This window comes from Halictus rubicundus, chromosome 4 (genome assembly GCF_050948215.1).
Source record: "Halictus rubicundus isolate RS-2024b chromosome 4, iyHalRubi1_principal, whole genome shotgun sequence".
Classification (NCBI taxonomy): domain Eukaryota; kingdom Metazoa; phylum Arthropoda; class Insecta; order Hymenoptera; family Halictidae; genus Halictus; species Halictus rubicundus.
The window spans coordinates 1,562,810-1,589,639 of record NC_135152.1 but is presented as its reverse complement, the minus strand read 5'-3'; the positions used below and the strand labels follow the sequence as shown (position 1 = coordinate 1,589,639).

The following is a 26,830-nucleotide window of genomic DNA, read 5'->3' as shown; positions in this document are numbered from 1 at the left end:
TTTGTGCTCTTTTCGTGTTCACAACAACAGTAACAAAATTTCATAAAAACTATTAAAATAAAGTTGCTTTGTTGTCACATTTGACTATTTTGCATGTGAACTTCAACATATGTATTCACACAATTTCTCGTACCTGATTATACGATTACAGATAAACATCCTAAATGTAGTTGATTCTCCAGGGATTCATGGTCTTCCTTAACCTGTTTCAATTATTTTTATGTTGTTCTTTCACTCAAAATCTTTATCATAAATACTAGAAATGCATCTTGTTATAATTAATTTACTACAGTATTTCTAAGTTTAGATTCATATAATTTAGAACAATTGAATATTGTGTTATTATACATCAAATTTTCTGTTGTTTCCAATTTTGTACATGAAATTGATTAGAAATGCATCTTGTTATAATTAATTTACTACAGTATTTCCAAGTTTAGATTCATATAATTTAGAACAATTGAATATTGTGTTATTATACATCAAATTTTCTGTTGTTTCCAATTTTGTACATGAAATTGATACGTTAATATTGCTCGGTTTAAATTTAAAATTGATAGTGAAACCCGATGATATTTTTCCAGTACTTAATATAATTAGTAACTCTTTAAGATGTTTTATATATAATACATGTACATGTATGTATATGTATATATATTAATGTTTGAAATAACCAATATGTGAACAGTGTGTTTGGTTTCATTTATTTATCTTGTAGCTACATAAAAAAAAAGAAAGCCATATTTTGTTTTACTTGCTAAGATAAACTTGTTTTTATTTGGAAGATATTTTATAAATATAAGCTTGTGCTGTAATTGTAGTTGTGTATATAATGCACATCCTTCTCAAATTTGTTTTGTCTTTAATCGTAGAAGTTTTACAATAGCATCATTCTGTTTAGTCTTATTGGACTTTCATGTCATTCATCTGAACAAGTCAATATGTATAGAAGACACACTGTATATGTGTGCACAGGGTAAGGCACCTAAAACTTTCACCGAAAATATCTCCATTGTTTTTAGTAATACGAAAAATGTTTCAAGAAGAAAATGTTTGGATCAGTGGAGTTCTAGGTCATATTTTCCAATATTTCAACGTCATCGTCATTTTTTTAAATAGAACGTCGTATTCTGATTAATGTAACATTATAGCTAACGAAAATACAAATTAAACCATGTATAATATTTTATACATGTTATTCTTCAAAAAGCATAACTTAATGTACGAAGACCATGTTCATGCTTACCATATTCTACTAGGGTTCCGTTGATGTATTCAATCGGTAAAAAATGTGATATTGTAATTGTTTACTGCGAATGTAGACAAAATGCAGTGCAAGCTTAATTATAATATGCAAGAACATATCCTGAACGGAGACATCCTAGAGTTTCAACTATCAGTAGCGTCTTTAAGCTCTTTCAAGAAACTGGAAGTGTAGAAAAGAAAAAACGTGTACGAAAGAAACCAAAAACAAATGTAGATAATGAAATAAATATTTTAGGTTCAATAGTTGATGATCCACACATTAGTACACACGAAATTGCTGGACAGTCAAATCTTAGTCAGAGAAGCGTGTTAAGAATTCTAGACTGCCATAAACCATCACTACCATTTTGAACACATTCTTGAAAATGCTAGGCAGCTTGTAAATAAGAAATGTCCTTCGATAATGTTTCAGTGTTCACATCAACGGAACTCTAGTAGAGTACTAGCTCTTCATACGTTAAGTTATGCTTCTTGAAGAATAACTCCTTCGAAGGTCGTTTGAAGGTCAAAATATTATACGTGGTTGTATTTGTCTTTTCATTAGCTATAATGTTACACTAATCAAAATACATTGTTTCATTTAAAAAAAAGACGATGACCTTGAAATATTGGAAAATATGACCTAGAGAGAAGAATTTTTTCTTATTACTAAAAACAATGGAGATATCTTTGGTGAAAGTCTTAGGTGCCTCACCCTGTATAATGGTGTTTGTTATTAATTGTTGTAAGACTCGTACCGACTATTATTTTCATTTTTATTGATTTCTAGCTTTGAGAAGAATTTAATAGCTCGCAATAATTATCCAAGGAAGTTACGTCGTGATTCTTGGAATGAAAGGTCTTGTAAAAAGGAGCCAATTGAACGATCTTCTTCTTTACCTTCCTTAGTGACACAATGGACTTGTGTTCGTTGTTTATTGAAGAATAATTGCAGTTCTGCATTAACTTGTGCAGCTTGTGATGCTAACTTGTCATTACTTGAAACTGGCAAGAGGCAAATTGGAGTACGTAAAGGCAAAAAATTAAATATACACAAAATAAATCGTGTCACAGATGCATCTGAACTTTTAACAAATATTTTGAACGGATCTAATGCTACAAGTATTTCTACAAACAATGCAAGGATTATTAGTAAGGGTACATACTACTTAGTTAAAAATATTCGAAATAATATTTGTATTATTTGAGATTTAACGTTTCATTTATACTTTATACTCTACAGATATGGCACAGTTAACAAGTATAAGTCGTAATGGAAGGAGACAAATTGATAGAGAAAATTGGACCTTACCATCAATAGAAACAATGGATTCAACTACATTTTCTTATACCAGCACTAATGATGGTTCAGAGCGTTCACCAAAAAGACACAGTCCCTCAATATATGAAAGAGTTAAATCTAAAGTTAGTCGCTCCTTATCTAATGGTTCTGTGGTGCATAAATTATCTGAACAAGCTATACCAAGGCCAACAAGTTTAGTAGTTTCAGAAGCACGACAAGATGATGCACTTTGGAGTTGCGATAATTGTACTCTTGATAATGCTCCTGGCCTAGAACAGTGTGAAGCTTGTGAAGCTCCTAGAAGTCCAGCTCCTTGTAGTGGAGTAGTTATCAGTGTACCCACTTGGGAACCTCGTGCTTTATCTTCAGCAGGTCCACTGTCTTATAGGCGATCTTTTTCTGACATTGAATCTGTTACAAATGTATCTCAAAAGAAAATAGTCAATAGAAGAAGTCTTAACGAAGATGAACCACCTGCAGTACCACCACATTCTACTGGTTTTAGTACAAGACCAAAGTACTCATATATTGGAATTACTGGCCCAGACATACCACCACCATTGCCAAAGAAACAAAATACTAAACTAGGTCTAGTACCTGTAAAAGCCCACAGCGAAGCAACAAGCCCTGTTGGAGATAATGTGTCAGGTGTAAGTTCCTTGAAACGTATGTGGACTTGTCAAAAGTGTTCTTACGCATATAATCCACTATGGTCAACCGGATGTGATATATGCGGATCTTTTCGATCTTCTCCTTCATTAACTCAACGTAATTTAATAACTGTTACAAAGGATGGAACAAGCTGTGCAATGCATACTCAGTCTCCAATTGTAGTATCTAGAGATAGTGTAAGATACATCCCACAAAAAACTGCTACATTGGCTACGGCAGAATCTGATTTAGATGATCAAGTTGATCCACCTTCTCCAGTATGGACTTGTAAAAAGTGCACATTATTAAATGCTGCTTCGAGAACTACTTGCGAAGCATGTGGCGGTTCAAAATTAAAAAGTATTATGCATTCAGAAGACGCTACATTAAGGAAAGGAGAAAGCTGGGTGTGTCCATCGTGTACATTAAGAAATCCATTGTCAGCACAAACTTGTAATGCTTGTAAGACGTTAGCAGACTTTCTAGATGTACCAAAAGAGACTAGAAGTTTTGGATCAAGGAGTCCAAGTCCAAGACTCTGTCCCACTGCTATGAATTCGAAAGTTGTCACGCCAAGGCATAGAAATTCCGTAAGAAGAAATAGTTCTTCAGTTGGTGATAAAAGGCATACAAGAGTAAAAGATTCTACTCATGGTCAAGTACGATCCAGTCTTACTCATTTTTTATATGCATAGCTATTATTCGTTTCAAAAGGAATATGTATAATACTTTTTGACGTAGTACTAAGTAGGTATTGTGCATCCATTTTGTATAAGTTCGATCAAAATAACATGTATCTTTTATTATAGTGGCAGTGTAAGTTGTGCACATATGAAAATAAGAGTACAAATGGAATATGTGAAATGTGCCAAATTTCAAAGACCTTATCCCAACTATCGGGTGATAAGCCTAGAATTATTGAATCTGGCACAAATACTCTTACAATACAAAGGCAGGAAAGTGTGGTGATGGAAAATTTAAGGCAAATCGAAGAAAGAGAAGCATTGGAGAAGTGGGAACGAATTGTCCGTTATTGTAAAGAGGTAATATTGATTAACAAATATATACGTAGGTAATTTTTGTAATTAAAATGTATACTTCGCATTCTTTGGAGGGGATAGAAAAAGAGTAAAGAAAAGTATTGCACAATTACAATACAACGGTATACATATAATATTATCTATAGTCTATACTCTATGCTCTATACAAAGGGTTTAGTCAAATAATTGTGTTAGAAGTTCCTTTGAATCGAGTTGAACTGGCGTTGAAGATAACACATTTATAGTTTATTCAGAAGATATAAACATATTCGATCAAATTTCTACCTATCTTGATTGAGAGAGAAACAGTTCCAAAAAAGTCTAGTATATTCAATTCTACAAATAAAAACGTTAAAAAGGTTTCTTCGTTGATGTTCTTCCAAATATTAATTAAAAAGTTAAAACCCACTTTTTATATGTTTTTAACGTGGTGTACACAGTGTGTTTATGTTAATTCGATTCGCTGGAATATGTCGGAAGGAATTGAAAGTGTTCAAGTATGTCTTTATAAAAGTTGCTTGACGTGAAGGGGAACATAATATGGTGCAGATATTTCTTTTATAGATGAAGTAATGGGGAAGATGTAAAGGTCAGATTATTTATGATATTATAGTGTATTTTGAGATAAATTCAAGGAGGTGGTGCCCAATGATATTTTATTTTCTGGAAGGTTGTAAAATAATTAAGAATCAAGGGGTTTAAATTACGCATGTCCTTCGCCTTTGGCAAATTACTTGACCACTAAACTCGAAACACTCAAACCAGACTACTCAATTGTTAAAAAAATTCTCCTCCAATGAAAGTACTTTGTAGTAATCAGTAAAAAGCAATAAATATTTATGTGGCAGGCAAATGTCTGCGATACTGTAAACTAATTATTTTCAATTACATGTATCTAACTTAGAATCATTTATTGGTTTGTTTGGGATAATCCTTTAACATGTCCTTCGTTTTGATAAATGCAGTTTTACAGCAGATTCCTTATGAATTCTGCTTCAACATTTCCAAGTATTTTTTGTGCGATTGTCGTACATGCACTTATAATATAATTATTCTCTATAATATACCAACATTTTCAGCAGAGGGTTTTAAAAACATTGTTTTCCAAATATTCTTACAAAAAGAAATTACATGATGGTCTAAATCTGGTGATGTTAACGGTCATGTTATGCATTAGTGGCATGGTCAAGTAAAGTTTAGTTGTTTAGTTTACTTTTAAGTGCCAAGACTCCGTAGATTCGCGATAAGGTAGAGTAACCACGTTACCGATAAAATTAGGCGAACAATGATTTCATGTCCCTCAACTTTTCGTCCTTATATGAGAATATTTTTCGCTGGGAAAGAGTTTATTCGAAAGAGGAAGGTTCAATGCAGCGCGCGCTGGTCACGAGCTGACGAGATTATGCAGATATTTTGTAATATAAGTGTTAGAAGTAGATCAAAAATTGATGATGTGCATGCCACGGAATCCAAGCATTTTTATGGCATTGAACGAGTTTTCTGGATGAAATGAAGTGTAGCGCGGGCTAGAAGATATCTCCAGCTACAAATTGAGCTATATTTTATCTTGATTCTCTGCGAGATAAAGCCAAAAACTTGAAGCACGTTTCTGGCGTCAGAATTCATGATATCGATAATAAAGAGCAAAAAATGTGACCCGTCGGATCAAGACTAAGACGGATCTTAACCCTTCCGGTACGAGCGCCGGATATATCCGGCATCCATGTGGCAGCCTCTATGTACGAGCGCCATCTATAGTGACATTTGTTAGAAGAAACATTGTTTTATTAAGCACAGTTCTTATTTAACGCTTAGGAAAATCTTCACACAAAAGAGGACTGATCACGTGCTATGTGTGCATTTTCGGAGCGGTGCGGCGTCCCGTACAGCAGGAGTGTCACGGCGGACAGAGCGCTCGTACCGAAAGGGTTAAATCTGTATCTGAAGGCTGTAAACGGAAATTATAAAGCAGTTACCGACCTGCTGACTCTGCAAAAGTCATGTGACTACCCTTGGCCCTTAATTATTTTATAATCTTCCATAAAATAAAATATCATCGTGTAGCAAGCACTTCGTTGAATTCGTTTCAAAATGCACTACAACATTATGAACAGAAAGATACAGCGTTCCATGTAAAAGAACTAACTTTACTTGTGACTTGAAATGTGTAAACAAAAAATATATTTGTACTACATTATGTTTCCCTTTATACCAACAAATTTTTGTAAAAACATTTTTTAAATATTTTCAGTTTCCACTGAGATATTCCAGTGAGTCGAGTTATAATGGACACACTATATTCTTCATGGCTGAAAAGAAGTCACCTGTAAGGAATGCGAGCCAGATTGGTTGTTAGGCATACACAATTTTACTATTGGTCAAAGTGACAATGTCAACGAATCAAATTATGAACAGGCAGGGTTTCTCCTTGCCCCTGCGCTGCCATCCGGCGTGACTTCTTTCTAGCAGCAAATAGTATGTAGCAACATATCCCTTATACACTGTCCAGAAAATTGTTACACACAGTTAATGAAGAAAACTGTTGACAGTAAAATAATAAATATATTTTCAGAATAAGTACTATCATTAAAGGTAAGGTCGCTATCGAGTCAAATTGTCCACGACAGTGCATAAAGGATATACGTTGACTTTTCCGTTTTTTAAATGTATATAACATACGAAATGAAGAAATTAACTTAGGTCAACTAATCGAAATTATACCATGGTTAAGACAACAGTTCTGACTACAAAATTACTGCTAACGTTTCAAACGTGGTTTCTTTCTATTCTAATTAAATTCTAGTTTCTTTCTATTTTAATTTAATAGTTTTTCATTTCTAACTACACGCCAATGATTAATATTTATTTAGCTCTCTGATACTCAAAGGCCAAATATGTCTCGTTTAAGAAAGACTAACAAAATGAATAAAATAACATTAAAAAGTTAGTCGAATATATTTTCTGATTTTGGTTTTTCCTCCTATATAAATGTAAAAGATTGAACTCTTAACTGATTGGTCCATTTATGTAATGTAGATAGAGAGTAAGAATCGGTTACGTATGTTTTTATTAAAGTAAATAGTTTATTTCTAATATGAATTTTCCAAAATATTCAGATTTTTTAAAAAATTTATACATATACTGGGTTATATTCTCGATTAAATGAATTAGTGTTCATTGCAGATATTTTTCACAGTTGTCGGATTAGTACTTAAATACCCTTAACGTATTGACGACGGATGACGCATAAATGCATCATTCAAGATTTTTACTTGTGTACTTTTACCTTTGGTATTTTTACTTGGGTGTATGTATATTCAGTATAACGTCGCAAAGTAAATTTATAATTAAAGTTATATTAATTAAAAATGCCCTGGCGCCAATGTGTTAATTACACACGCACACAGGGTGGTCCACACAGCTTGTACACCTCTATAAATCCCAAAGTATACGTTGTACGAAGAAGTTCTATATTAAGATTCTTATAGTTTAAACTTTCAAGTATTTCAAAACATTTTTCAGCTATATTATCTGCTACGTATGAGGCAGTGTGATACTTTTCATACTAATTGATTATATGTATAAGTTTTAAAGGCACTTCAGCTTGATTAAAGGATACTTGTATTCCCTTATCCGTTTATATACATTTTCTGGAGACATTTGCTACTTCTACATATGGTATTCATGATATCGTAAAATTTATTGTGCTTCTCTTGTTGTACACAGGGTGTCTCACCTAACTCGACTATCTAAAATATCTCGCTTGTTTTTTATGATAGAAGAAAATTTCAGAGGAAAATATTAGTTGGTTCAGAGGAGCAAATGTTATGATAGGCAAACAAATTTGTTCAATGTCATATTTTTTGAGATTTCAAGGTTTTCGAAGTTTCTTTAAAGGGAATGATATATTTTTATTATCACTATATGATAGCCGAGGTCAAGAAGAATCTAATAACCTGCAATATTACGTGAGTATGAAAAATTCATAAAAGAAGGGCACTTGATGTAAATAGTGAAATAACGATGACACGATGCCCCTTGGGTTTCAAGAAATGTTCTTGAACCTTGACTAATGACTGTGAACACGCTTAAAATAAATTGTAAACACTGATACAAATTCTTCTCCTTTCGGTGACTTTAATCAGTACGTTTAAGAAATTCATCGTGATTTATTCGATTGCGAAAGATAACGTTACTTCTCTGAAACGATGGAGTACAGTGATGTAGAAAAGATAGAAATGATTTTAGTTTATGGCGAGGCTAAAAATAACTCGGTACAAGCATCTCAACTGTACGCAGAAAGATACTCTGAGAGAAATCATCTTACTCGAAAAAGTTTTGACCGCATAGTTCAATTGTTTTGTAAAACAGGGAGTATTAAATCATTGAAAAGAAAACTATCAAAGCCCGTTACTTGAGAAGATGCCGAAACTTTTGTATTGGCTACAGTCAATATTGATCCTATACAAGTTGTCGAAAAATTGGACGTTCTTTAGGCATTTCCAAAGCAAATGTGTACCGAATATTGCAACGTCATAAATTTTATCCGTACCATATTTCCTTATATCAGGAGCTTCATGGCAACGACTTTGAGAGTCGTGTTGCTTTTTGTACATGGGCATTGCAGCAAATACAAAGAAATGAATATTTATTTTATAATGTTCTCTTTATTGGGGAAGCTACTTTTTATAACCATGTAATACACATAATATGCATTATTGGTGCACTGAAATCCCGAAATGGCTTCGACAAGTTATACACCAGCGTCCATGGAGTGTAAATGTATGATGTGGAATCGTTGGTGATAACATTATTGGGCCATTTTTTATCGATGCCACTTTGAATGGTCTAAAATATGTTAATTTTTTAACTGACGTTTTTTCGATGTGACGGCTGTCTGGCTCACAATGCATTAATAGCTCGCCAAGTATTAGACCAAAAATTTCCGCAAAGCTGGATCGGTCGTGGTGCACATATTCCATGGTCTGCACGTTCGCAATATCAGTGATCAAGTTATGAGGAGGGTCAGAGAATCGTTCATTAATCGGTTACATCAATGTATTGAAGTTAATGGCATCATTTTATACACTTTCTGAAGTAAATTTTCCTTCATTATTTATTCTGTCATCGTTATTTCACTATTTACATCAAGTTCCCTCCTTTTATGAATTTTTCATACTCAAGGTCACTAAGAAGATCACGAAGATCATAATATTACATGTCGTTAGATTCTTCTTGAAAAAATATAACATTACAATACAAAACTAATGTTTTCCTCTGAAATTTTCTCCTATCATAAAAAAACAAGCGAGATATTTTAGATGGTCGAGTTAGGTGAGACACCCTGCATATTTTCACATATTGTTGAATTTTTTTCGTTTTTATTTGGAGTTTCAAAAACATTTTAAATTCTAGAACGTAAAAATAAATGTATTTTCGGCTGAATTTCACTTTCAGGGATAAAAAATTTTGCATTTTTTTATACAATCCTGTAGATTTTGCCGAGAAAATTACAAAAATGCAAGTTTTAAAGCTCGGAGTTCATTCGTTCAAAAGTTAGACGCGTGTAAAGTTGAACGATTTCGAGCGTTTTCGACAGGTAAGGACGCTGCCATAATAGTATATACTCAGATATCGTCCAATGAGCGGAGCCACCGAAAGGTTTGTGAGGCGGTGGAGAGAGCCTTGCAAATCTATGATATCGACATCACATTGTGGGAACAGCTAGACTGATGAGACGAGTGTTTGAATATGAGCTTTTATCTCGAGAGCCCACTCTATCTCGGCTGGTGGTTGTGGCAGGATCACCGTCAGAGTCAACAACAGAGATTTAAAAAACTGGACGTTTATTAAAGCTAGTTAGGAGACACTGCTACGGTACAAGCGACAGTGATAGACCAAACTGGAAGGCGATATGTTTTCAGTACCAGAGACTACAACGATGTGTGTATGCTTATAGTACCAGCAACTACGACCAAGTGTCTGGATGGCCGTAATGCCAGAACAGTGATGAGATATCAGCCAATTTTTCTCGCGCATGCGCGCCCGAAACAGTAACATATCTATATTATGAGGAAAAGGTAGTGGGGCAGTGATATTGTCGGGAAAGTACCGTAATAATCTCTTCCGAGACGAGACGAGTATCCTACGAGTTTACGACAAGGTCTTGTAAATATTTTATTATACAATAGCAGCTAATATTGGAGAAGGACCTACAAAGAGGCGTAGAGTTCGTTATTTTCCAAATCAAATCATAACAATTTTTGAAAATTTTGCAAGGTTATTAAGGTACCCTATTTTATCCAGAATTTCACTTTACTGAGGCTAAAATCTCCGCGCATGCGCGAGAAATCTTGGCAAATATCTCATCACTGTGCCAGGGAATCATGGGACGTCATCCCACGGGGGGACGAACTCGTCCGCCGGTTTGGCTGGCTGGGCTCCCCCCAGTGATGCCAGAATTGTGGGACGCCGTCGCAAGGGGGGACAAACCCCTCCGCCGGCTCGACCCCCACTCTGACGTACCGTCATCTCCTTACGTTACTTCTACTACGCACGCGCCACACACAAGCGTAACTCTATGTACTCAGTTCGTGTGAGCTGCCTGTCCGACTGATAGACGCGTTCCTCCGAAATTCACGTTACCAAAGTTTCGAGCGCCTGAGCGGCAATCGATTAGCGCAATCGATTCCTGATTCGACGAGGACTCACATTTTGCTACAACTTTTAAACTAAAAAAGATATCAATGCGAAATTTGGACTACAAATTTTTTTTTAAATCGGGCTTAATGACGTATACTGAAATATGTTCTATATTTTTTAAATAATTTTTTTTTTGTTGATATTTAAGATATAGGCGGATAAGATGGTCAAAAGCGCCTCCAAGCCAAATTGATTTTTAGTCGCACCATGCTCAACAAAATATTACGAAAACATTCATGAATATTCTACCTAATATCATACATGACTGGGATTTTTTCAGAATTTTTGGTTGCAAAATCGATTTCTAAACAAATCAGAAAGCATAAAATTGCCGATTTTATATAGAAGATTTCAGTTGACCACGTTTATGTTATTATTTTAGTTGTGTCTCATCGAGATTATTAATGTGTATTTTTTACAGGATTCCAGATTATGCAAATATGTTTAAGAAAATTGGATATCTCCAATCATTTGAAGAAAATGCACATTTCGAATTGAAGTTTCAGAGATACCAGTTTCATGAAAATTCAGTAGTTAGATATTATTGAAACAGTTGTTCTTAATATTTTTTTAGAATTTTTTATAAATTGCATCGTCGTTAAAAGAAATCAAAATCAATTTTTTTGATGCCTTCTTACCGTTTTGTAGTTGTATTATGTAATATCGAACATTTTTATATTCGGGAAAACAATGTATAAACATAGCAACATTTCGACACTTCAACTGTTGGACGCCTTCCTCCACAATTCGCGTTACCGAAGTTTCGAGCGCCTGAGCCACAATCCGGAGGTAGTGCATTCGACTCTGTTTGGCGAGGCGCATATTGTGCTATAACTTTTGAACTAGAAAAGATGTTAAAGTGAAGTTTGGACTAACAGAATTTTGTTGCAACAATTGCATGGTTAAGAAAGAAAGAGAAAGAAGTGTTTAACAAAAAAAAAAATTATTCGATGCGGGATTTGATCCGAGCCCAAAATATTCTCACAGCCGGAGATTTCATCGCCTGCGTCAACTGAAACTGTTGATAATTATACCCATATATTGAAATGTAACACAAATAAAACATTTTATATTGCAGTTTCAAGTTTATACACTGTTTTCACGAATATAAAAATGTTCGATATTACATAATACAACTACGAAACGGTAAGAAGGCATCAAAAAAATTGATTTTGATTTCTTTTAACGACGATGCAATTTATAAAAAATTCTAAAAAAATATTAAGAACAACTGTTTCAATAATATCTAACTACTGAATTTTCATGAAACTGGTATCTCTGAAACTTCAATTCGAAATGTGCATTTTCTTCAAATGATTGGAGATATCCAATTTTCTTAAACATATTTGCATAATCTGGAATCCTGTAAAAAATACACATTAATAATCTCGATGAGACACAACTAAAATAATAACATAAACGTGGTCAACTGAAATCTTCTATATAAAATCGGCAATTTTATGCTTTCTGATTTGTTTAGAAATCGATTTTGCAACCAAAAATTCTGAAAAAATCCCAGTCGTGTATGATATTAGGTAGAATATTCATGAATGTTTTCGTAATATTTTGTTGAGCATGGTGCGACTAAAAATCAATTTGGCTTGGAGGCGCTTTTGACCATCTTATCCGCCTATATCTTAAATATCAACAAAAAAAAAATTATTTAAAAAATATAGAACATATTTCAGTATACGTCATTAAGCCCGATTTAAAAAAAAATTTGTAGTCCAAATTTCGCATTGATATCTTTTTTAGTTTAAAAGTTGTAGCAAAATGTGAGTCCTCGTCGAATCAGGAATCGATTGCGCTAATCGATTGCCGCTCAGGCGCTCGAAACTTTGGAAACGTGAATTTCGGAGGAACGCGTCTATCAGTCGGACAGGCAGCTCACACGATCAGAACAGAGCTACGCTTGTGTATAGCACGTGCGTGTGCATAAGTAACGTCAGGGTGGGAGAGCTCAGTCGACCGAGCCGACGGTGGGGTGTGACACCCCTCCCCGTGTGACGACGTCTAGCGATTCTGACGTCAGCGAATACTCGTTACGAATCAGTGCCAACCTTACAATTTGGAGTCAGTGGAATTACCCACACCACCGTGGTGAGGGGCCGAAGCTCGAGGGTCGTCGCCGCCGAGGAGTGTGCCACAGCATTGTCGGGTATATCGGTTTGAGACCAGAAGACCACTACTAATCCAATTACGAAACTTCTTTATTTTTTGGTATTTTTTTTATGAAACTGTCACTGACATATTCGTGGCATTGTTCTGATTAAAATGAAACCAAATATGATGTAATTCCGATGATATTTACTTGTGTCATGAGCGAGGAATGTTTCTAACATTAGAAACATTCTTCGTTCATTGAAGATACGTCTTCAGCGTATGGGGAAGAAAGAGACGCGGATTGTGGCGGCCGCCGTCACAGATCAAAGCCCACGTGAGCGCAGGTCTTTAAATAAAAAATTTAACTTCCTTATTATTAATTATTTTTTATGAGACTTTCAACAATATATTTGTAGCATTATTGTGATTAAAATGACACCAAATGCGACATAATTCGGATCACATTTACTCTAATTTTCGGTTAATGTAATTGTAATGGGAAGTAACTTTTATCGTTAATTACACAAGTAAATATCATCGGAATTATATCATATTTGGATTCATTTAAATAAAATAAAACAAAACACAAAAAATTAAGAAGTTTTGTAATTGGATTAGTAATTGTCTTCTGGTCTCACACCGATATACCCGACCCGTGTCATGTTCGCACTTCTCGGCGGCCACAGTTCTCGAGCTTCGCTGTACGTTTCTACGTGCAACATTGTATCGGAGAAAGACATTTTCTCAGTCTTCTTGTCATTATCAGTTAGTATTCATAGGCTTATGAATTATAGACGGATGTGACTCTTAGGTTTTCAGCGTGCACTGTGTATTTCAAATGCGACGATCTGCGAGAACCTCAGATTTCGTCTAAACCGCGCAACTGACTCGTAACGAGAATTCACTATACTGATCCCTCTCTCTCCCTCCCTCCCCCCCCCTCTCTCTCTCTCTCACTGCATTTATCGCGGCGTAATACCGGCGAAAGTCTCACATTCTGCGATTCTACCACTCGGTTGTTATCTAAACTAGGAGACGCATACAAATCGTTAGAGGTAAGGTGATACACGGGTTTGAGGTTCTTTACCGAGATATTGCGCTTCGCACCATTCGAGAGGAAGAGCTTCAATCCATCTGATGAACCGATGGATCATCGTCAGGACGTATTCGTAGCCATTGCTTCTGGGTAGAAGGCCCACTAAATCAATGCGCACGTGATCAAAACGACCATCCGGGGCAACAAAGTGTTCCGGAAATAGTCGGACATGTCGCGCTACCTTAGACTGCTAACACTCGAGACAGTTCTTGCACCATAGCTTAACATCCCTCTGCATATTTGGCCATATGTAGCGTTGCCTGATGAGACGTTCGGTCGATTTCGGTCCTGGGAGCGCCGCAGAGCGAAAGAAATCAAAAACTTGCTTGCGCAGCGCCCGAGGGATGTACGGGCGAATCGATTCTCCGGACATTACACAATAAACTGAGTTGTGGGACGGTTCCATAATGTGGCTACCCGTAAATGTGCGTTACAGCGGCGAAATCTTAGAAGAACAGCGTTGCTAAGGTGTTCTTCGTTAGTTCGAACGCCTAGTCGGATTTCGAAGTCCAGGCAATCTCTCGCGCATCCTTCCTATTCGAGTCTTCGAAGTACGCGTTGAGCAGAGCTTGATCCGTCGCGGCATTCGGAAGGTTACAATAATAGAGATTCACCATGCCCAGAAAGCGGCGAAGTTCAATGACAGTGCTAGGTTTGAGAAAGTTTACTATCGATTCTCCTTTTTTGTTAGAAGGGCGAATACCACGAAAGTTCACTATATATTTCAAGAATTCTAGTTTCTCGACAGCGAAGATTCATTTCTCAACGTTAAAACGGAGATGAAATTTCTTCGGTTGCTCGAGCACGACACGAATGGTTTCGTAATGTTCTTCGCGAGAAGAGGAAGCAATGAGAATGTCATCGATGTAAATGTAGGCGAATTCTAGGTCGCCAAGCGCATGGTTAATATATCTGTGAAAAGTTTGACTCTGATTCCTGAGACCGAATGTCATGTAACAGATCTCGAATAGCCCAAAGGGTATAATTATGGCTGTTTTCTGCACGTTTTTTTGGCGCAAACAGAATCTGGTTGAAAGCCTTATGAAGATCTAGGGCGGAGAAGAACTTCTTGCCCTGGAGGTTGCTAGAAGGACGACACACGCAGGCCTCTACCCGGGCTTTGAATTTGCGCTTGGCCGCATTGAGTTTCAGCGGCGGAAAACGGCGCGAACGGTCTGAAACGGGAGGCCTGGTAATGATGATGTGATGATACACATCACCTACCTGAGGAGGTGCCAACGGCGAATTGTCCGTTAGCTCCGTAAACTTTTCGAGGATCTGCGCAATGGGCGATCCAAGGACCAGAGTATGACAACTGCGATACATACTGGACAGTGCCTGCGGAAGATAGGCTCGTCCTGGTATCAATGAGGCGACCAGTGTGAAGATCGGGAATTAACCCGTAGTGGGCTACAAGGTCAGCACCGATTAACGGTTGCTCGACTTCAGCGATGCAAAAGTTCCAGTTCAACGGGCGGCGTAAACCTAAATCTGGCGTGCGAAAGGATTCGCCATACGTGTCGATTGATGAACTATTCGCGGCAATCAGCTAAAATGAGGATGAATTACCGCGGACTCTACGATCGGCCGGAAACAGAGAAATATACGCCTCTGTATCGATCAGAAAAGTTTGACCAGAAAGCTGGTTACGCATGTGGAGACGTCTGAACGAGTTCCGACTGCTCCCTACTATCTCTGTGACGGGAGGTCTGACAGACTTTTGGCCTGAAATTGGGTGTATAGTGAATTCTCGATATAAGTCCCTTACACTGTTCTGGCGAGGGACATATATGGTATACGAAATCTATGATTCACACCGAACGTTGCATATGAATTACACAGTGCATGCTGGAATCGTGTGACCCTACTCGTCGAATGTCCCAAATACGGGACGTATACAAGTTGTTCACGCTATTACAAGCCAGCGTTTCTCTTGTAAATAGTAAATATTAGAAAAAAATGAAAGAGGAAAAAGTAGTACTGTTTTTTATAGGCAACACAATGGCGTATGTAATTTGTTGTGTTTATACTATTTTGTTAGATATGAAGGTGACCTTCAATTTTTTAAATGAAATGCTATTGTTTTTTTATATCACATGAAAGCGTGTGTTTAGACGAATTCATTCGTATACTGCACAGTGACCTTCAAGGTCATGCAAGGTCAGAAATGGAAGAAACATTTTGAATATTTCATACCAATATGTTTACAAGTATTCTTTATTGGTGAGGCTAGAGTAAATGTTCAATATGACTTCCTTGTGCATGAATGCACATTTCGGCTCTTTTAATTATATTTTTGGTAGTTTCCTCTAATGTAGTCCGAGATAATAATGCACATGCTTCTGGTATTTTGCTTTTTAAGTCGTTTACATCTCTGGGCGGTGTATCGTAAACGAACTCTTTAATAGCACCCCATAAAAAAAAGTCCAGGGGTGATAAATCTAGAAATCTTGCTGGTCACTAGACAGGTCCGTATGTTCCAGCCCATCGGCCTTGAAACATGTCGTTGAGATAATTTTTTACGATTCTGTTGTTATGCGGTGGGACTCCGTCTTGTTGGAAATACATATCTTGCGTAATAGACAGTGGCAGGTTTTCCCAATAGTCTTTAAATTGCGTACTTAAAAACTCTAAATAAAAAATAAGGTCCTAATAGCACATAGTTAATTATGCTAAACCATACATTTATGCGAAATTGCACTTGGAAACTTGTTTCCCTTCTCTTGGGTTTTCAGTGCACCATACATGAGCATTATGAGTGTTCGTCATCATATTGTTATCGAAGCTTGATTTGCTGCCTAAAGAACTTCTTTATAAAAATTACAGTCGTTTCTGTTCTTCATAAGTAACCAATCGCAAAATTCAGTACGCCGCGGTATATCACTTTCTTGTATCCCTTGTACTTTATGGTATTTAAAGGGTTTGTAATTATGTAATTTTAAGATGTTATGAGTTGAGCCAACTGAAACACCACACGCGGAAGCTACTTTTCGTACCGAAGTTGTCGGATTTTCTTCAAAATGTACGAGGACTTCTAACTTTTTATGTTCAGAAAGAAGACATTTCCGATTATGACACTTATTTTGGAAACAACCTGCTTCCTTTAAACGCTTGACACACAAAACAAACTGATTTTCATTTGGTTTCACTCTGTCTGGATATTTTTCTAGGTATTTCAATTTATTTTGTCTTTTACTTCCATTGCACTGATAATAAATGCGTACCATATCCGCCTTCTCGACCGCCGAATAACGATACATTACTATTATGCGATACAGTAAATTCTCATTACGAGATAGTGCCAACTTTACAATTTGGAGTTAGTGGAATAACTCGCGCACCACCGCGGTGAGTGGCCGAAGCTCGAGAGCCGTCCCCGCCACAACACTGTCGGCTATATCGGTGTGAGACCAGAAGACCACTTCTAATTCAATTACCAAACTTCTTCATTTTTCGTTATTTTTTTATGAAACTTTCATTAACATATTCGTGGCATTTTTCTGATTAAAATGAAACCAAATATGATATAATTCCGATGAAATTTACTTGTGTAATGAACGATGAAAGCTATTTCCCATTACAATTTCGTTAACGCAAAATTAGTGTAAATGTGATCGGAATTATATCGCGTTTGGTATCATTTTAATCAGAATAATGCCACAAATATATTGGTGCAAGTCTCATAAAAAAAATTAATAATAAAGAAGTTAAATTTTTGGTTTAAAGCCCTGCGGTCAAGCAGGCTTTGATCTGTGTCGGCGGTTGCGGCTCTCCTCGACTCTTTCTTTCCCATACGCTGTCCTTCTCTGCGTTAGAAACATTCATCGCTCATAACTCAAGTAAATATCATCGGAATAATATCATATTTGGTATCATTTTCATTAGAAAAATTCCACGAATACGTTGGTGAAAGTCCCATAAAAAAATAAAGAAGTTTTGTTATTGGATAATAACAAGTGGTCTTCTGGTCTCACATCGATATACCCAACCGTGTTATGTTACACTCCTCAGCAGCGGCGGCTCTCGAGCTTCTTGGCCCTTCACGGGGTATACCCCGTGATGGTGTGGCGGACTTATATCGAGAATTAACTGTATTTGGAGCACCATTTTTTACACAAAATGGAGTTTTCCGGATATTTAAGATGAGTCCGGCAGAGACTGGAGTCTTGTACTTGATCGCGCCTGTAGGAAGAGCGCGAACCGGAATAAACCCGATATGACGATGAGCGTTGAAGGGTGCATATGCTTTCCGGGCGGAAAGCTTCTGAATTTGCTCTTCCGAGGAAGGCAGAGAGGCAGAAGAAATGGACGGGTTGCGCTCAGCAGACACGTTAAGTACGTGCTGGTTGGAAGGACTGCATGATTCTATAATTTTGTCCGCGAGCACAGCTAACTTGGTTTAGTCCTTAATGTTTACCGCAGCAAGAATCGCGCGGTGCTGCGCTGACATTAGGCCCAAGAATATGAACCTGATTACGAGATCGTCGCATTGCCTGTTATTGAGGTTCCTCAACCGGTTAAGGGTGAGGGTCAGTTTCCCATCGCTAAGCATTTGTTCTTTCAGAAGCCTACGCAACCTAGTCTCGGCGGACGCGGCGAAGGTCGCGATGATGCGCTCCCTAAGTTGCGAATATATGTCGGCGGATTGAGAAGCAACTGTTAACAGATCCTTAGTGCTAGCCACAATTTCAAAATCTACAGCTCCGACGACCATATCGGCCTTCGTTTTCTTAGAGTGGATATTGACAGATCTGAGAGTCGCTTCTACCTACATGAACCAGAGACCTCCAGAGTGCCTCCTCCATACTCGATCGACGAGACTGACTCATGGGACGCCAATGAAGGGATAAACCGAAACCTGCGCACGCGGGCGCGAACAGTCTAACCTAATTCATACGCGCAGGTATGTCACATACATCAGAGGTACTCATTATGTCGATCCTCAACGGAAAGTCGAGCACGGCACAGCAAACACACAAGAGACAGGAACAACGCTATTGATACCGGGTGACATCGCGCACAAAATTGTTTACACCGCGCGACTGACTGCGTTTAACATCTCACTAAAATTTGCGAACACTAGAAAACGAGAAAAAATGTCTTCTAGCAACAGTGGGGCAAAGTAGTTATTTACGCGGCGAGATGAGGACAGCCAAAATAACTACCGCGCAAGGTGGAAGAGGAAGAGGAGAGCAAGAGGGGTGGAAGAGGTGTTGGGATTTTTTTCAGGAGGTCGGGTAAACGAAAAACACCACAGCACTTAACTGTATGTAACTATATATTTAATTGTACGTAAATAGACTGCCGGTCGCGCACGTGCTCATGGTTCGGCGGTCGAGAGCAGAGAGAGCTCGGCGATCAGGCGGCAGCGGTCAACGTGTTACAAAACAAAAGAATACCGCACGCGGTTCAGGTGTCTTACGTGCGGGCACTTTGAAAATCTTAACAAAAAGAAAACATGGTGGTCGATCCAGCCGAAGCGCGAGCGTTACGTCGTTCAAATTCTACGGGTGTAGATTTTTCCCAGCGTAATGCAACGATATTCCGCAAATTGCACGTACGTGCCTTACAAGGAACGCTCAATCGGAACGAACTGAAGGGCTGCGAGGAGGTGCTGCTCATTCCGGTGCCGGTGTCAATGTCTTCCGCACGAGGCTGCAACAGAAACGTAGATCTCGTAAAAAGGCGCCGGTGACGTTGGCTTCATGCAAGAGGCGACAGCATGACCTTCAACCACGTAGAAGGCACCGGAGACGTTGCTTTCCCACACGAAGTAGCTGCAGGTCCCGACGTCGAAGGCTCGTTCGCAGCAGCATGCAGGATACGGCGAGCTGAATATTCGCCGCCAGGGCTTATTCACGATGTTGTCCAGGAGAACTGGTCAGCCCTCAGGGTAACGAAGCGTGCGTCAACATCCACCAGATCGTGGAGAAGGCACGACAGCAGTTGGATCCGTGAAGCAATATGTCGAAAAAGAAAATCACGTCGAGGTCTCCAATGTCGGAACAACTAGTCTGGTGAGACGAGTGTTTGAATATGAGTTTTAATCTCCAGAGCCCACTCTCTCATTGGGGGTTCTGGCAGGATTACAGACAGACTCAACACCGGAGATTAACAAAACTGGATGTTTATTAAAGCAGTTAGGAGACACTGCTACGGCACATGCGTCAGTGATAGACCAAACAGGAAGGCGATATGTTTCCAGTACCAGAGACTACAACGATGTGTGTATGCTTACAGCACCAACGACTACGATCAAGTGTCTGGACGGTATGGCCGCGCACAGGCGAGCCAAGATGGCTGCTGTCTCCACTCCACACTGTGGGAGAGAGTCAGCGATACTGATCTCCACGACATGTGTGGGGATTCCAGACCGTCTACCACATCCGTGGAACGTAGATCTCGTAACGAACGAGAGTTCGGGGTCACCAGTGGCCAGAGGTCACACGTCCTCCGGAGAGAACGCTCGTACAAAATATCTGAGTACGACTGCGTCCAAGATGGACGCGCCACGTGGTCGCAGTAAAGACAAATTAAGTTATACGCGCGAGGCCCACACCTCACGTGCAATAAACACGTTGGTTAATGATCGAGCAACAATATTTATTCAAACTGTAACGGAAGGAGAGCGGCGCAACTCGCGACTCTCGAATACGAGACGCGACGAAAAGTACAAAGAGCCGACACGTCGACACGATGCTACGCGGCAGAGTATAACTCGAAAGAACGATGCGTCTGTACGCAGTGAAGTTCTGGTAGCGAAGAGGAACTCATCGGCACGACGATCCGACGTCGTCGGCCGAGAGACGAGGCGTAGAACGGAAACTATAAGACACGTTCGCTTACTTCAAGAAGCGTCGCGAGAAGAGAACGAAAGGACTCGTTGGCGACACGCTCGTTGCCGCGATCGCGTGGTCGCGCAGGCGCAGTAGCGCGGTACATGCGCTTTGTGCCGCCGGCCCCACACATGTGTGCTTGTGGTGTCACCTAGCGGCTCTGCTCATTAGACGATGAGCGACGCTAAGCACATACCAATATATCTTACCTGTCAAAAACGCTTGAAATGGTTAACTTTACACACATATAACTTTTGAACGAGTGAACTCCTGTCCTTAAAACTTGCATTTTTAGATTTTTCTCGTCAAAATCTATAGGATTGTATAAAAACAAGTGCAAAATTTTTGGTCCCAGAAGACAAAGTTTAACTGTTATAACATTTTTTCGATTCTCGTAAGTGTTTCAAGAACCGGAAACGATATCATAACTGTTTTTAGCCCCTTATTTCTGATGAAACAGAATTAAATTATAGAAAAAGAATAATTTTAGTAGTTTGCGGGTTCCTGACATTACGGAATTGAACGATCTTGGTGAAATTCGGGTCATTTCGAACGATTATCCACAATATACATATAAATGCTCAAAGTATTATACGAATGATACTTTGCGGGTAGACCGATTTTCTCATATCGATTTGGAAGAAGTTTTTTCACTTTTTTCTCTTCCGAATTGATCGGTAACTGTCGAGCTACCCGTGAAATATCAAGTATGCAAAGTGTTCGCATGTGCGGTTCCCCACTAGAAACCAACTTACTTTTTCATTTCTACTAATTCAGTAATCGTATAGTATTGCGTGTTATGTTAATTACTCGAACTAAATGTATCCATGAATTAAATATGGTGGAGCCTTGGGACTTACGTACTACAGTGAAACCTTCATTATAATTAATTGGGAGACAAACGTGTTCATATAATAGAATTTTTCATATAATAAAACAACTAAGTGTTTACTAGTTTGATGTTTGGATATTAAGTGAAGATTCACCCAATACAACAATAACCATTTATTAATAAAACAACAAAAACTCAACAACGCAACAAGAACAAAAGAAACGAAATAACGATGAAACAAGAACTTCGGATAGACGACTACGAACAACTGACACAACTGACGACAACTGACGACAACTGACGACAACTGACGACAACTGACGACAACTGACGACAACTGACGACAACTGACGACAACTGACGACAACTGACGACAACTGACGACAACTGACGACAACTGACGACAACTGACGACAACTGACGACAACTGACGACAACTGACGACAACTGACGACAACTGACGACAACTGACGACAACTGACGACAACTGACGACAACTGACGACAACTGACGACAACTGACGACAACTGACGACAACTGACGACAACTGACCCCGTCATCAGTCAGAATCCGCGCTTATATCTATTCCCCGTGCCTTCAGGAATTTACTTCGAACAAGGAAACTTCTGGAGTGAGGATGTCGCTTTCCTGTACGTGCCCCTTGGAGAAAGTTCGTGTCCTTGCACCGAACACCCGTGTCCTGGCGAAAGTCAAGGGTTGGCGGCCAAATGTGCACGCCAAGGAAAAACCCCGAACCTGGTCGCCAAATGTGCACCCCAGGTAGGAACAGACTTCCGGCGACTAAGTGTGCGCTCGGGAAGAGCTTGGGCCTGGCGACCAAATGCGTCCAAGGTCCCAGCCCGCAGACGACGCTCCTACCTGGGTCCGATCAGCCCTTCTCCAAGGGGTCCGCCACAATGCGTTTAGCACTCAGTTTGACTTAATAATCAAGAAAAAATGAAATAATATTAGAATACAAACTCTGGAGAAAAATGCTTTAATATTGCAGTCTTAATTAAAGTGACGTGAAGCTATTTACAAAGATGTGAGCAAAGTGTTGTGCTCACCCGAACGAAACAAATCCAAACTTATAATACACTGTAAAACGACGGTCGATTGAAACTTCATGGTGAACAAAACTTCATCGCGCGCTTAACCGTAGATCGAGAGAAAACATGGTCGATGAACACGAAGAAAAATCACACTAGATCGGCACGCGAAACGCAAAACGGCCTACACGCATTCCGCCCGCAACGCCATCTATCCGATACACGTTTCTAACAAATAACACGAATACAAATTATACGCAATCAAAAAGAAACAATATTTCTCAATATTCCCTTTTTTAAACAAAATCAAACTATGGGTCCCAAATTCTTGTTAGCAGTCGAACCACATAATTTATTTAATGCCATTAAGTCCGCAGTATTCACCATTACTTGCTTTGAAGTTTGGATCTCCGCTCAATTTTTCGTTGAATACTTGAACATTTTCACATACATTTAATTGGTCCACTTATGGTTATTCTTTCATTTCTGCAGTGCAGAAACCAGTGGAACACAACAACGTTCAACTTGTTTTTCACCACTATAGTCTTTCGACTTGTTGAAATATCTGTTATTTGCATTTGCTTTACATAGTCTTCAGTATCACGTTTCTACATTTTTATATTGGCGATAGTTGATTTCGCAGCACCATACCTTTGTGCTTTTATTGCAGACTCCTCATTTTCGAGTTTTGTTTAATTATTTCACATTTTTTCCCAATTGACAAAACTACGTGTTCCGTCTTTGTGACATTATGATATAACATTATAGCACATATGTCACTTTGAAATTGAATCATTATGATGGATTTAGTCCTACAAAGGCAAATAATATTTCTGCTTACTTACAGTACTGTGATAGGAATACTGGCCATATAATAGAACGCTCAAATAATAGGGCGAAGGTCATCGATGATTTTTAAATAGCACCATATATGTTTAACTTCACGGTGTAGTAGCTGATGTCAAGACTAGTTCATTTATGTGGTACACTATGACTTTCAAATTACCTTGAACTAGGAAATTTATGATAAAGCAATGATAACTTCAAAATGTGGAATCATTTTATTTGAATTAAATTAAATGTTCCAAATTATGACCTTGAGCAATGACACAAACATTTAAACGTTTTACAAGGTAATTAACTGTACTTTCAATTATTTCTGTTGGAATTGATCTACAAGATCTAATTATTCCTTTTTGCATGTCTCTGGTGTAGTCAAATGGAAATAACCGGTCTCATTCTCCTTTAACCCTTTGAGCGCTGAGTTGCCAGACGTTCAGCGTGCGCCGTGGACCGCCCACTCCGTACGAGGAAGCTCACCGTGGACTGCGTACTTTTTACAAAAGAGCGCACGTTGAGCAGACGTTGTCGACGTTAAGCGTGCGCCGCACAGTGGGCAATTTGGACAAAATCGGATTCAAAATCAAGGAACTTTCGATAGGAATGAGGTAGAGCGATGAAATTTTGTTTAAATTAAAGCTGAAACTTTGTAGAATATGGGAAAAAAATAGGGAGATTATTACCATCCAATCATTTCAACGAAAAAATGATTTCATTAGTTTTTGTCACAAAAATCTATTTTTTGCAAAATCCTGAGGTCGTAGACAATCAGTTGAAATCAGCGTGAAAAAATCTATGGGAAATGATGTATAGCATGTTAAAAAAATTTTTTCCGCACGTGGTATTGGAAAAACTAAAATTTTCTTGAATTTATGCGCGTTTAACGAATTTTCTCGAGGTTAAAAAACGTTCGTACCACAATCTCTCTATTTTTCTCATATTCTACAAAGTTGCAGCTTTCATTTAAAAAAAATTTCATCGCTCTACGTCATTCCTATCGAAAGAAATGGACGGTCGTCCGAATGGTTGCGTGAGAACGCATATGTGGGTTCATAGCCAAAAACGAATGGTTATGTGAAAACGCATATGTGGGTTCATAGCCAAAAACGATTGGTTATCTGAAAACGCATATGTGGGTTCATAGCCAAAAACGAATGGTTGTGTGAGAACCCATATATGGGTTCATAGCGCTCAAAGGGTTAAGTAACGCATCGTTACACGGTTATCGATAAACTGATTCACTCGCAATATTTTGATGACCATAACTGACTCGACATGCATACCTGTAGTTTGTGGATAATCTTGTTTGTGTACGCTTAGAGATCACCTTCCGTTAGCGGTATACGTGTTATGAGATCTAAGGGCTGAAGAAATCAAAGTTCCGTTGGTCAAATAGAGTAGTCAAAGTATATCTATTAATGAGTCCAAGGTCATTTGAAGGTCATAGTGCACCACATCATTGAACTCGTCTTGACATCAGATACAACGATGTGAAGTTAAACATATATGGTGCTATTTAAAAATCATCGATGAATTTCAAACGACCTTGAAAACGTCTACAATCGGAACATTTTTTTATATCACCATATCTGCCCCCTTTAACAATACAACTTTTCTCTCAAACATTTTCTTCTATCTCTAAGCCTAAAGGAGCTATTTAGGTGGCCTATTTCTCGTGAACCACCCGGTATGTACCAAGATTCATAGAGATCGAGTAATCAGTTTTTGATCTACGTTGCACGGCGTAAGATCCGCCTTGGTCTTGATCCTACGGGTCTTAAGTCTGTGACTGAACTTCGCAGAAAATCAAGACAAAATATAGCTGAATTTGTAGCTGGAGATATTTTACGGAGTCTTAGCTCGTAAGACATGGACGTCGCCTAATGCAGACACTAAATTTCGAAATTGTTATTTATAGGGTAAATATTTACGGAATAAAAGGGCGGAAAAAAGGTAAATCTTCTCCTGCTCCATCCCTTCCCCTAGAGAATCTAGTAATCTAACATAGCTTAATGTATCTCATTCTTGAAATGGAACAGAATAGTTTGATCAATTTCAAGGATACATTAGGTTAGGTTAGGTTAGATTTGGATTGAATCTACAATCGATTCTGAATCGGAATCTGAGAATGAATCGGTTCTGTGAGACTTAATCTGAAAAGAATCGACTTTTTCTTAAAGGTTCCGTTACACCAAAGTAGAGCTGTTCGAATTCTCTTGAAAAAATCAAGGAGTCGATATACATGGACAGTATGTTTTCACTTTAAAAATAAATAGAGTCGATTTTTTCCTGATCGATTCTTCCGCAAATAATCGTTCCTTAAAAAATCGAAGTGCAGAGGATCGATTCAAAACATTGATCATTTCGCCCAAAAGATTCCATTTTTTGATGAATTAAATCGGAATCGAACATTCGGACCATACCGTGAAATACCATAACGGCCACGCCTTGCGACCGGGGGAGGTTTGAAACCTCCTCAGAGTACGACCACATCACCCACGCCATAAACCCAATTTTGGACTGGGTAAGACGGCGACAGGACCGCGAAATGGTCGGATGTTCGATAGGGTGTTTTCGTCCAGCGTCGGCGCCTCCGGGTTGTCTGGCCCGTATACGGTAGTCCCTTTTCCAAATTACCCGTGCAGGGGATATTTCTCCAATGGCTATAGTTTAGTCGTTGGACGGTCCCATGAAGCGAAGCGCCTTTCGGTATCGTCGCAAGAGTCGGTGGTGCACGCAGCACGTCCCTGAAACTTGGTCGTACCACAGCCGAGATATAGGAACAGACCTGACACCTTATGGGACTTGGTGTCCATAGGAACCTGCAGTACCATCACCTTAACCCTTTCGCTTCGGCAGTCCAGTCCGCCGAAGTACCGTCACCGAACGGAAGCATGCGCGAGAAATGTGCACAGTGCGCGTGGTTTTTGTATATACGTTCTTCTAAGTCTTAAATAATTACTATGCTTAATAAAACAATTATTGCTCTAATATAGCACGTATTCTTTATATTTTTAAAATGAAAAGATTTATACAATATTATATTAATTATTCTAAAAATATTAAACCAATTACAGTTGACATGTTTTTAGGTATTTACATATTTACAGGACTTTAAAATTAAAAGTTTAAT

General features: G+C 38.5%; 1 protein-coding gene across 2 annotated transcripts in view; it reads left to right on the top strand.

The window, feature by feature from the left end:
* LOC143353106 (calpain-D) overlaps positions 1–26,830 on the top strand; it is a 51,411-nt gene that overhangs the window by 1,776 nt on the left and 22,805 nt on the right. The window contains exons 2-4 of one of the 2 annotated variants that reach the window (XM_076786169.1): positions 2,036–2,397; positions 2,489–3,858; positions 4,009–4,242. In XM_076786169.1, coding sequence (XP_076642284.1) covers positions 2,036–2,397; positions 2,489–3,858; positions 4,009–4,242 — 1,966 coding nt within the window. Of the gene's footprint in view, positions 1–2,035; positions 2,404–2,488; positions 3,859–4,008; positions 4,243–26,830 lie in introns of both variants that reach the window. The other variant, XM_076786167.1, reaches the window with a different exon arrangement.